The 13,536-nt window shown below is 46.4% G+C and overlaps 1 protein-coding gene across 1 annotated transcript in view; it reads right to left on the bottom strand.

The window, feature by feature from the left end:
- The window catches only part of MMD2 (monocyte to macrophage differentiation associated 2), a 41,322-nt gene extending 28,338 nt beyond the window's left edge, over positions 1 to 12,984 (bottom strand). The window contains exon 1 of the mRNA XM_034784947.1: positions 12,389 to 12,984. Within this exon, the coding sequence (XP_034640838.1) occupies positions 12,389 to 12,435 (47 nt within the window). The 5' untranslated portion in view covers positions 12,436 to 12,984. The remainder of the gene's footprint in view (positions 1 to 12,388) is intronic.
- Positions 12,985 to 13,536: the final 552 nt, after the last annotated feature.

Raw genomic sequence — 13,536 nt, 5'->3', positions numbered from 1 at the left:
AGTGAGCGGGGAGGTGGGGGCTTGGGGAAGGGGTGGGGAAGGGAAAGAGGCAGGGTTAGGGTGTTCATTTTTGTGCGACTAGAAAGTTGGCAACCCTACACATACAATGTACACACACACACACACAAATCTATATATAGAAGGCTGGGATTTAGTGAGTGGGTAGGTACCCTAACCCCTCTGAAGTACAATAACTAATACCTATCCTGCCGAGTAACGTGCCTTTGAAGATCCCCGCCAAATCTGTAGATATATATTTTTTCCAGCACATTTTATAGCATTTATTTCTATGATAACTCAAACTCTTACATGACAGTTCCCAATACTGGGATAATAGCAAATCATTTTTTAAAGCAATGGATTAGTGAACATGTTTGGAGATTAAATTGCTGCTCATTTCAGTCGCTATTTGTGAGCTTTCTGACAATATTCACAAAAACGCTTGCAAATCCCAAGTGTTTTGAAAATTTTAGCAAGAATGCCCCCAACGTGCATTGTTTGTTATTTGCGTGTTTAAAATGTTTCGGTCAACCAGTCAGGGAGCCAATACAATACTACGTGCCCAGATACTAGAAACGAAGGTAGTATTATAGAGGTAGTTACTGTGAGAAATTCTGACCGTTACTCTGTTTAGTATGTGCCTCTCTGGCAGCCGGAAAGCCATCTGAGCTAGCTTCCCTAATGCAAAGAGAATCCCTACATGGCAAAGTGCCGGCCTAATGGCATTATGCGACTCTCATTGCAGTTTCTGGCATGAAGGACATGACAGGAGTAAAGGGGATAAGGCTGGAGCAACCTGTACACCAACAATGGCTGCTGGAATGGCTCCTTGGAGTCATGGGGTACTGGGAATAAGTTTGAGCAGTTTTCGCACTGCTCTAATATCAGGGACTAGTCCGAGCTAGCCACAGGATATAGGGACTACAAAGATGGTCTGAACATACATCTACGCCTCACTGCCATGTTTACCCAGAGAGCACAGCTCTTCTGGATCAGAGAATCTGGCCCATCACCTCAATAAAGTGTGTAACAGACACCTCGCCCTGTTTAACACTCTCAGTCCAGGCTGTTAATGGATCCACAAAACTCTGCAAAGCACCCACAGGCACAGCATCTATTTCAAAGTCCCTGAATAAGCACATGCCATTCTCTTTAGCTGTCAGACGCTCCAGGCTGCTTTGGTGTATTGTCGAAACAAACACCTTGTGGGAGGTAGTATGGTCTAGTGGCCTTGGCCTAGCAGTCAGGTAACCTCGGTTCTAGTCCCAGCGCTGCTGCTGAGATACCATCTGACCTTGGGCAAGTCACTTCTACTCTGTAGTTTAAATAATAAGCTTTTTGAGTAGAGACTGCCTCTCCTTATACATATGCATAGCTTCTTGTGCAACAGGGCCCTGGGGTTTCTAGATGCTCCTGCAATATAAATAATAATAATAAGCTATCCAGATTATTCCGTGAATATTTATGAACAATCAAAACATCTGAAGATCATGACTGGTTTGCAGACTACTCACTAGCTGTGCTTTTAATGCATGTTGTTGGTAACAGTTTGACCATCATTAATGTTAGGTTTTCTCAGCTAACGTTCTTTACTAGAGATGGGCAGTGCAGCATAGCCAGTCAAGAATGAAGATAATGATTTAAATCTCATAGATTCATAGGACCAAATACTGTCTAGATCATCCCTGATAGACATTTATCTAACCTACTCTTAAATATCTCCAGAGATGGAGATTCCACAACCTCCCTAGGCAATTTATTCCAGTGTTTAACCACCCTGACAGTTAGGAACTTTTTCCTAATGTCCAACCTAAACCTCCCTTGCTGCAGTTTAAGCCCATTGCTTCTTATTCTATCCTTAGAGGCTAAGATGAACACGTTTTCTCCCTCCTCCTTATGACACCCTTTTAGATACCTGAAAACTGCTATCATGTCCCCTCTCAGTCTTCTCTTTTCCAAACTAAACAAACCCAATTCTTTCAGCCTTCCTTCATAGGTCATGTTCTCAAGACTTTTAATCATTCTTGTTGCTCTTCTCTGGACCCTCTCCAATTTCTCCACATCTTTCTTGAAATGCGATGCCCAGAACTGGACACAATACTCCAGTTGAGGCCTAACCAGCGCAGAGTAGAGCGGAAGAATGACTTCTCGTGTCTTGCTCACAACACACCTGTTAATACATCGCAGAATCTTGTTTGCTTTTTTTGCAACAGCATCACACTGTTGACTCATATTTAGCTTGTGGTCCACTATAACACCTAGATCCCTTTCTGCCGTACTCCTTCCTAGACAGTCTCTGTATGTGTGAAACTGATTTTTCCTTCTTAAGTGGAGCACTTTGCATTTGTCTTTGTTAAACTTCATCCTGTTTACCTCAGACCATTTCTCCAATTTGTCCAGATCATTTTGAATTATGACCCTGTCCTCCAAAGCAGTTGCAATCCCTCCCAGTTTGGTATCATCTGCAAACTTAATAAGCGTACTTTCTATGCCAATATCTAAGTCGTTAATGAAGATATTGAACAGAGCTGGTCTCAAAACAGACCCCTGCAGACCCCACTTGTTATACCTTTCCAGCAGGATTGGCAACCATTAATAACAACTCTCTGAGTACGGTTATCCAGCCAGTTATGCACCCACCTTATAGTAGCCCCATCTAAATTGTATTTGCCTAGTTTATCCGTAAGAATATCATGCGAGACTGTATCAAATGCCTTACTAAAGTCTAGGTATACCACATCCACAGCTTCTCCCTTATCTACAAGACTCGTTATCCTATCATTTCTCCATCTGATCCTCTCTGTCAGTCCAAGCATAAAATCCTTTAATTTCCAGAGATGAGCCTGAGCAGTGAACTTTGGATCCAAACTTTCCTGACATTTGGATGCTTGGATCTGAGGTTTGGTTCTGGCCCGTCTCTGCTAATTAACTGATGCAGAATATGCCAATTTCTTTATCAGGGGGCCTCACATTGTGTCGCATTCAGAAATAACCGGCTCTAGATTTTGAACAGAACGTGAACATCTTAAGGTTCAAGTTCCACTTGGCTCTGGTGAAACACAAACTCTGGGTTGCACCATTTGTTTGTTATATCACGTTCCCTGTGGTCACTCAGACTCTGATCCACATTGTGATCGCCTTTTTATCTAGCCATCTGGGTCCTTATATGACACCCCTTTTGCTGTTGGAGCTGAACACCTTGCAAGAATTCCAAATAAAAATAACACCCTTTCTCTCTTTCCTGTCTGGAGAAGTATTTAGTTCATAGATTTTAGTTTGTTTCCTTGTGTGTGCATGTTGAAATTACTGAGTGACAGCCGAGTCAGGGACACAAGTTTTACATTTAGCTGTAAGCTCAGTGAGGCCTGCTGTCATTCTTATCTCTTGCAGGGCTCCGTTTCATAGTCTAGCAACTCCTGGGAAAATTCTGTCTCCTCACTCATGGGCATCCCCCATTGGCCAACAGTTTTGTAATTCCTTGTGCATTGTATCAGTCAGTGCAGGGGAGTTACATGGGGACTGTGCAGCGCCAATGGGTCCAAGTCTGCTGTTAGAGATAGAACGGACCCTTTGGAGGCTTGAGTCCAGCTCCCCAGGACAGGACATACTCCCCAGAGAGGATGCATTGTATATTAAGATGATACTTTGTTTGCTCTTGAGCCAAAATTGAGGCACAAATGAACTCTGCTAGAGTTACTTACTCAGTGAGACCAGACTGCTCTTTGCTTTCATCAGGGGTTTGTTACTATGGGCCATTTCACATAAACTACTGCCTGGAGGCTGCTGAGTGCCAGCCTGTCTCCCCAGCCCGGGATGAGCTAATATCACATCCAAGTCTCTTTCAGGCCTTCCCTCGGGGCATGGTTTATTAATTCAAAGGGAAGCTCACAAAATAACACAGAACAAAGCTACCCCTGTCCCCAACCCAGAGGCCTTGCACTCTGCACCACGCTCTGCTCCAGGGCTAGTCCCAGAAGCCAACCTCCCTCTTGCAGCTCTCCTCCAACTGAGCCCTCTCACGCTGAGCCCTTTGTAAGGATCACCTGATCCTTTCCCACCTGGATCTGTTAATGCAACAGGGCTCCCTGGCTGCTTGTCCTTAAAGGAGCAGCCCAGCCTCTCACAGCACCTTACTCTGCAAGTAGCCCCATTGATTTCAGTGGGATTGCTTATGGTCCACATAGAGGCAGAATCTCGCCCTGGGAAGGGAAGACGGAGACACAGGTGTGGCTCCGATAAGCACTTGGTGTTATTAATCTTTCGAGCAGCTCTGTACTCGGTGCGATGAACCACATCAATTTTTAAAGCATTTCATTCGCATAGTTTTGTCCGACACGGGTTAAGGGGAAAAAAAGAAAACAGCTGTGCAAGGCATCTAAGGTCCCTCGGAGGGCACGTCTGAGCCGGTGTAAGCCAACCGCACATACTCAGACATATCAAGATTTATTTGCTAGGCAGCCTGGCACAAAACTTGCCAGACCCCCTGCAGTTCAAGCAAAATGAATGAGTCTGACTGCAGAGCAGTTGTTCCACCACGGTTCGACAAAGAAAGAGACTCTAGACGTAGGACAGGCAGCACTGTTCTCTCCACGTTTTGGATCTCGCTTAACCTCATACTTCATTTCCCAACCATTTCTGGTCTTACTGTGCTAATTATGGAGTTTTGGGTCTCTTCTTTTAGTGTTGGTAAAAGGTGTGATATAGATATGCTAGGGACTGATAGCCTCTGTTTTTCCTAGATCAGACATACCTAGTGAGCCTGAGAATAGCTGGTCCTCTGAGTGGGCCCGGGGCCCAGCCGACCTCTGAGTGGCTCCACAAGGAGGAATGAGGTAGCTCAGGTTCACCTATGACTAGCTCACTCTTTGAGCTGCTGGGAGGCAGGAAATTAGGCAGGGAAGCACCTAGGCAAGATAAATGGAAGCTATGCACAGGGAGGCCTATGCTACAGAAACAGAGGCTGCTGGGAAGGGGAACAGTTCCTAGAACATACAGAGAAGGCTTCTCAGGGGAAGCTGGTGAGGGGGGCCCACAGGCAAAGGAAACCAAGAAAGAATGCTCCTGGGGGGAGAGTTTCTGAAAGGAAGGGACTCTGAATGCTACATCTCAGAGAAACCTAGCTCCCATGAAAGTCTTCACCAGGCAACAGCAGAAGGCCTGGGAAAAGAGGAATTATATTCTGTCCTGAGGTTTGGCCTCCATGGGGAACTGGACCCTGGAGGAAAGACCCTCCCCCGGTTAGTGACAAGAGGCCCCTGACTCCAGAAAAGGGTTCCGGGTCATGAAGGCCTTACTGGTAAGGGACCTCTTGGACATGATTAGGGTTGACTCAGCCCCTCCTTCCTTCAGCTAGAGATGCTGGGGAGCAGTTCTAGGTGTGTGACGCTCTGCCTTTTCGGACTGAATATACCTAGATCCCTGGTGGAGTGCAGTGACAAGCCTCACTGGACTTACTAAAATCCTCACTCAGAGAAACAGGCTGAGAAGCAATGGTGGTGCTGCACTGGGCCTCCAGGGGGTGCACTAAGGTTGCGGGCCTCCATTACACATGGGCAGAGGTAATGCAAGATACCCAAAGAGAGCTCCCATGCTACCTCCCCACTGACCTAGAGGGATTACTTCTGGAGGTATGAGGGTAGTTCATTCTTCAGAGCCCATCCTGGTGCTACATGTGACAATTACAATGGTTATGTTTGTGATATGTGCACCTACCCTGCAGGAACGAGCCAGAAACCCATCAAACTCATTTCACTGGATGACAAGGACTTTCAGTCATCACCGAGCTGGGCTGGATTTGAACAAAGCAATCTAAAGGTGAAATTTACCCATGTGCTGCCTGACCCATCCTTTCTCTTTTCATCCTATTGTATGGAATCCATGTACTTCTCTGACCCATCCCTGTACCTCTTTGTCATTATGCACTATACTCGGATCTGTGCATTTCCTGGCTAGGCAGCAGATTCTAAGTATGTTCAAGTTCTGTGCTCAGATACATTTTACACAATTCCTAGTGAAGTCCATGTACCAATGGATATCTGAGGGCAGATTTTGGCCCTTAAGTATATTAAGGATTCATCTCCAAACATTGGTGCTGGAAATAGGGGTGCTGCTGCACCCCCGGGTGTGAAGTGGTTTCCATTATATACAGGGTTTACAGTTTGGTTAAATGGCTCTGAGCACCCCCACTATACAAATTGTTCCATCACTCCTGCCTCCAAATATAGCTTCCTTGTTGGGAAATTTAATTGGCATCTTTCATTGCAGCTTCTGTTTTCATTGTTATTCTGTGCTTACGTGCCCAGGGCAAGAACAGACAAACTGAATGAAATCTGGGGCCTTTTACCTGAATAAATTAAATCTTGAACCTGTGTTATGTAATTGCTATGATTCTGCCCATCCACAGCATGTGGTTCCCCCATGCACCCGTGCTCTAGATCTGTTGAAAGAGTCTGCACTCAAGTTGCTTTTTATCGTGTTTCCATTACATTCTGTTTCTTGATTACCAAAGTAAAGAAAGTGCTTTTGTGTGCCCAAAGGGAGGGGAGCTAGGACTTGTCCTTGGCCTAGCTGTGTAAGAAGAATCCATGTTTTACTGAAAATCGGCAACAACATTCATAAATAATAACAAAGGCTTTGGACCTCACTCAAACTCAGTGTAAGAAGCTGGAGCCTCTGGGTCAAATGAAGCAGTGATGTGGCCGGAGGGGTAAATGAGTTGGGGAAACAAGTGTCAATGGCAAAGAAGTGTAACTCGCACTTATTTGCCATTCAGTGGGTGTGCAAAACAAGTGTAATTGATACGTCGAGGTATCAGACTGGGGGCGTAGCAGGAAAAAGCAACTCAGCGGAGGTGGTAAGATGAAGCGGGTGGAATCTGATCTGCTTTCACCTAGGGTGTAACTGACACTGACATTTACGTCATGGCTGAATCAGGTCCCTTGCGTAGAAGCGGATTGTTCTCAAAGATGGATGTTACGCAGTACGGAGCAGCACCAAGTTACAAATGACAGAGGGGAAGTTTTTACAGTTGAGATGCTTTTGCAGTCCCCCTCCCCCTCTCTTTCTCTCTCTCTCTCTCTCTCTCTCTCACACACACACACACACACACACACACACACACACGGCTACAAGCAGTGTCTCAAACTGAAGCTGGTTTTCCATTGTATTGTGAGAGCCATTTTCAATCTACAGTGCTCAGCCTTCCTTGGGAGCCCTCCAGTCAGATTGTCCGGGGGCCTGACATGCTAGTGCCAAAGGGGCAGCTCTTGTGGAAAATTGGAATAAAGCAGAAGACGCTTTTTAAGGGGCCTGTTTATACGAATGATCTGGCTGAATGACACTACCTGAAAATAAAGGGCTTTCTTGCTCATGGAATGGAATCAAATTCAGTTTCTTCTCCGCTGTTATATACTTTCTTCAAATTCTTTCTTTCTTCCCATCCTCCCTCTCTTTCTGAAGTCATTTAACATTTAGAAGTGAGCCAACCCTGGATGAATCTTGGGCAACATTCTTGCCCCCTGAGCAGGGAACATTCTCCCGTCTTATCTGACAGTTCATAAAACACACCCACATTGATCGCTTTCTTTCATCTAATTCTCATTGCTTAGGTCTTTCATCTGGCTATGTTTCCAGTGCATTTATTGATGACCATCTGACATTAATCTCTTCCTTCCTTGGGTCTCTTGAATCAGAAAAGAAAAAAAAAAGAAACCAAAAAAAAATCAGTTCCAGATTCCTCTTATGAGATCATGAATTTATGCTATTTTCCGGGGCCAATCAACTCCACAAGAGGGAAAGTTTCCCACCCTCCTCCAAGCTGTGTCAAGATGCCTCTAATGCCTTCCCGAGAGGCCAGCTATACCTGCACCTATTTCTCTACCTTCCTGAGTCAGATACGCCAATGAGTTGCCCATCACTCCCATGTGTACTGTTCCTGGCACAGATCTGTGACTGGTACTCTTGGCTTCTTCTCCCTACCATAGGACCCAATTCTGCCCCTGTTACTTGTGCTGAGTAAGTGGTGTCTTACTTCAGGAATGGTCCCGTTGCAATCAATGGGCTTGCATATGGAACAAGATTAATAGATTATCAAGTCTGAAGGGACCACTGTGATCATCAACAGAGGCCATCAGACTTCCCTGAGTTAATTCCAGTTTGAACTAGAGCATATCTTTTAAAAAAAAACATGTAATCTTGAGTTTAAAACGTCCAGTGATGGAGAATCCACCACACCCCTTGCTAAACTGTTCCAACTGTTAATTACACAGACGGTTAAAAAAAACGGCACCTTATTTCTAATCTAAATGGATCTAGCTTTAGCTTCCAGCCATTGGCTCTTTGTCTGCTCGACTGAAGAGCCCATTATCAAATTTCCGTTCTCCATGTAGCTACTTATCGACTGGGATCAAGTCACCCCTTAACCTCTCTTTGTTAAGCCAAACAGATGGAGCTGCTTGAGTTTTTCACTATAAGACACGTTTTCCAAACCTTTAAGGGTGGCAGAATCTGGCCGTTAAGGGTAATTCCCTGTGCTGAGCTTCCGTATGCCACTACAGCATGCTTCCCATTCGGCTGTGCATGCTTTATCTTACAGTGGTGCTTGGCCTGCTCCAAACCCAGCTCCCAGCTAATCACACAAGGTGTCAAGCTCTGGCTGCTTACGGCCAAGGCATTTGGCTGGAGAAACGGAAAAGCTGCCGGAGAAGCCTGGCACCACAGCTGTCATGCCTGATGCAGAAAAGATTATGGGGAAGAAGTCCAAGAGCCCAACAAAGGGAACCAGCCTGGTGTCACTTTCTAGGTCATGGACATCTGACCCCATTCCTCCTGGGGCTTCATCTCTGCTACGCTGTAGATAAACTTCACAAGTCAAGGGACCGATCCTGCAGGCTGAGTCCCCTCGGTTCTCATTGACTTCAGAGGAGTTGATGCCTCTCAGCACCTCCCAGGATCAGACTTGATAAGGACGTATCTTTGCCATGTGGCAAAAGCAAAAGTGACAGTGAAATGCTGAAGCTGGTGGCATGCTCCTGCAGATGGCTACCTGTCAGGGGATGGAGATTCTGCTTCCTTTTCAAATGCACAGCAAGCGCATCTCCCTGCTGGCTTCACTCTCAGGTTCCTGGGAAACTTTCCTCCCTGTTTCACAATGCTCCTCTCTGGCACACAGCCTGAAGCTGTATATTGTACACCTGTTGATGGTGGAAAACATGGCATGTCCCCTGCTACCTTGATATGGCAGCGGGAGCTTACGAACTACCTGTGTGTGTGAAGATATGATCTCATTTATAATGTGTGGGTCTGGCATAGCAAGGGTTTTCAAAGGATCTGCACCCGTCACTCTTTGGGCCCCAGGCTGCCCGTTGCTTCTACAAGGACAAGGTAGCAGAACCCGGTGGATCCTGATTCCTTAGCATGCTCCTCCCATCCCCCAAACCACGCAGCAGAAGGAACGAGATGTACAAGGGAGCAGACGCTCTCCATGGCATCTTTCTTCCGTGAACAATGGATAGCTGCTTGAAGCACTGGTAACTCAGCCTCCAGGTCTGCACATGTGGGTAGCCAGTCCGAGGGCACAATAGCACCAACCGGAGCCATGCCGCAAGGAGGGGCTGGGGGACAAAAGAGCTGCAGAGGGGCTGGCCCTCTGAGGAAAGAGCAATTCCCATCCCTGCATTTCTTGCTTCCTCCACAATCATCCTGGGGAAAAATTCAAGGAAACTCTGTGAGGTCACTCTCCTCCCATTGAGATACACATGTTGGGGAGGTATAATTTGGCCCTTTTTGCACTTTAAGACGCCTTCTCCATAAATCCCCCAACTCAGATTCTAACTCCCAGCCAAGGAGCAATGGCTGGAGACCTCCCTTTCAACACCAATCAATATACTGAGAGTGGTCACTACCCTTAAATCCCTGAAGTACAAGGCTTCCCTTTTCTGGTCCCCAGCCCTTCCAGCTCTTGCCAAGCCGGGCAATCCAACTCAGATCTCCTGCTCAGCACGGCACTGCCCAGTTCGAGCACTCAGCTAGTCGCTGTGATATATTTTTTATCCTTTGTGCTCCATGAAGAACTATCAAAAGACTTCAGCAAAAAAGACTTTGGAAAACAAAAGCCAGGTCCTTAGGTTACATGTGGGAGAAGCTTCATCTTAACATGCAAAAAAGTACAATGCTGCTCATTTGGTCTGATTCCTCAGTTCCCAAATCCAGTCTCTGCATCCCAGCGAAGACAAAGAGAAGACAGAGAGGAGCCTTGCACCTATTTTCAGTGAGTAAGCCTCATTCTACTCACATCCCCCACTATTCCAGTCCTAACAATGGGCTCTTAGCAACGTATTCAACATGCAACACTTGTTGCACAAAAAGTGCATTCAGTTACATCTAGCAGATCAGTTTCTCTAACTGGACAGAGAGAGGGACTTTCTAAAGAGGGCTTGCTCCAGTGGCTTTCAAAATGTACTTTGGTTCGGTGCCCAGAAAATCTACATCATTTAATTGATCTGATCACTTTCCTATTGCACTTTGTAAAAACAAAACAAAAAACTTCTGCCTTCTCTTGGTTATTAAAAAAGGATCTGTCCTGGACAAGGTTACAAAGCATTGCCCACAATTGCCCTGTAACTCACCCATTTTCCCACACATATATAGGGAGAACAGTACAATTGCAAAAGGGTTCTTCAGTAGGAACACATGGTATTTAAATGGGCATCTGAAGAATGAGAAGTGAGTCTTCATTCAGGATTTGTGTATATCAGCTTCAAACTCAGTTCCTAAGACAAACGGACTAGGAAAGCTGCTTTTCAATAGAAATCTGATAACCATTTGGAATCTGTCAACTCAGCAGCTCTTTCTCCACATCACAGAAACCACTCCCACCACAAGAATTGGCATTAGCAGCTGGGAGAGAGGCTAAGGACTGAACACATACAGAGACTGAACTGTACTCTAGGTGCTTCATCCAGGTCAGGGCTAAGACATACAGACTAAGGAGCGGTGTTCAGGGAACCTTGCACAGCTCTTGCCTCTGGGTCCCTGTCCTGTGCACAAAGGACTCAGTCTAAAGGGCTATGATCTGTTTGACGCCTTTCCCCAGCACAGAATTCACTACAGAAATTCTGTTTTCAAACACCATCTCATGGAGCCTTTCCATTGCAACATCACGTTATGGCTGGCTACAGATGATACTACATAAATTATTATACTTTCCATTTGACTGGCTAAGCCTATCTTCAAGCCTGAAATGCACGATTCAGGTGTACATTGCATTTCCTCTGTCTAAGATGCCTGACAATAATTTTCTGTTGCACTTTACACAGGAATATGGGACTGGAAGGGATCTCCTGAGTCATTGAGTCCCGTCCGCTGCTAGCACAGGCATCCCCGCCATACTGTCCTGTTTAAAAAGGTATCGTTCTCCACCTTAAAAGTAGTTAGGTTCCTTGCCCTCACCACTCCTAGTGGAAGGCTGTTCAAGGATCTCACTCTGATGGTTAGAAACCTTCTCATTTCCAATCTTGGGGTATTCATGGCCAGTTTGTACCCATTTGATCTTATGCCAACATTGTCCTTTAACTTAAATAGCTCTTCTCGCTGCCTGGTGTTTTCCTCCTGAATGTATTCTGAGAGAACCAGCCTTTGTTTTGGTAGGCTCAACAAGCCAAGTTCTTTGCCTCCTCTTGAAAGATAGATTCTCTCGTTCCCTGATCATCCTAGTCCCCTTTCTCTGCACCTAGTCCAGTCTGAATTCATCTTTCTTGAACATGCGTGATACCCTAAGTTTCATTGTATAGTGGTTGGATGCATAGAATATGCATCCCTTGACCAGGACTATCCATTCATCAGGTATCCTCTTAAGCAGGTGCCACTATAATGGATCCCAACACACCTGAGCCATTAAAACAAGTTACTACCCCTTGTAGGGGGCTGATTTTTCAGAGGTGCTGAGCACCCACAACTCCAAAGGATGACCCTGTGTCAAAGTGTCCCAAGAAGGACACCCAAATATTGAAACAGCCCAAAATCAGTGGCCACATTTGCCTGAGTTTTTCCATTAATGAAATGGGGCTAGTAATACGTATCTCCCAGGGGCATTGTGAGCCTGAATTCATTCAGGTCTGCAGAGGTGCTATGAAAGTGCAAAGGATTGTTGTTATACCAGGAAAACAAAGCAAGAATATCAGCCCTGCAGGTGCCCTGTGCTCGGAGGAGCTCCACATCTTTCAAACCCCACTGTCAGCTTTATTCACTCTGTCCTGCAAGCACCACCCTGGAATTCACTCCCGGCTTCCTCTAGGGAAGGGCAGAGGTTGGGAGGGATCCTGGAGGGTTTCAAAACACAATGCAAAATGGTTCAGCTACAGGAATTAAGAACACAGCCACTTGGCTTTACCTGGCATATCTTGTCTTCTGAAAATCCAGGATTCTGGACATGAACATCTTGGCAGTTCCATCAGAATCCAGCTCTGGTCCAGGGAGTGGTGAAGAGGGGGGAAGGTGGGTGGAAGAAGCAGAGTGAGACAGGCAGGAGAGGAAGAAATTCAAGAGCAGCAGGTTAAATCCCAGAGGTGGATTTTCAGCTCAGTAGCGGACAGGGGGCAGGGGAGTCTCTGAGATTCGTCTGACCCAAGGAGGAAACAGCAAGCCCCGGGGTAACCGTACCAACTTCATCCGTGCTTGCTTTGTCTGCTGGCTCAGGCATGTAGAGGTAGCAACTCACAGGACCAAGGACCAGATCTCTCTCTCTCTCTCTCTACCCCAAACACTGTGTGTGTGTGTTTAAAATGCTAAAGAGAAAAATCAAGGCCACCCTTAGTTTCTCCTGCCCCCTGTTGCACAAGAGAATAATACAATAAAAACAAAAGCAACCTAAGAGAGAGCCAGTGTGTGTGTGAGGGAGGGAGGGAGGGTACGTGGGACCTGCTGCAAAATAATCCGATGAGGAGGAGGAAAAGAAGGAAAGCGAGCGAGCAATCCCATCCTGCCCCACATGTCACAGCAACCTGCCCAACCTGCCTTATCCACACAGCCAGCTTGAGCGGAGCTATAAATACACCCAGTGGATCAAATAGCAGCAGATTTGAATTTAAAATGTAATTAAAGCATGCCGAGGGCGGAGCTGCAGACAGATGGACAGAGACAGACAGGGTGGGGGGGGGGGGGGAGGGGGCGTGAGCAGCTGTTGATGGGCAGAATCACTCAGTGCTTCCCCAGACCCAGAGCCCTTAGTTGGCTTCGCTTGCTCCCAGCGAGGGCATGGCCTTCCTCACCTTCGCAGGTGTTTTGGCCAGGTGACTCTTTTCTGCACAGGGCTCACGCTTCCCCCAGAACCAAGCTGGGGCCCTTTCCCTGTCTCGAGCTGGGATGCTGGTGAGATGGCGCCTTTCCGCCCTGGCATCCTGGAGGGCATCTTCTAGGGAGTGCTGTTCTCCCTAAGCTGCCGCAGCTGGGGGTGGAGGGACATTTCTCCCCCTTCAATCTAAATGCACCTTTTTTATTAGGGCACGAAGGTCAACAGTTGTAGCCCAGGGCTATTTCTAA

The sequence above is a fragment of the Trachemys scripta genome, chromosome 10 (assembly GCF_013100865.1).
Source record: "Trachemys scripta elegans isolate TJP31775 chromosome 10, CAS_Tse_1.0, whole genome shotgun sequence".
Classification (NCBI taxonomy): domain Eukaryota; kingdom Metazoa; phylum Chordata; order Testudines; family Emydidae; genus Trachemys; species Trachemys scripta.
The sequence above is the reverse complement of the archived record's forward strand: the minus strand, read 5'-3'. Positions and strand labels throughout refer to the sequence as shown.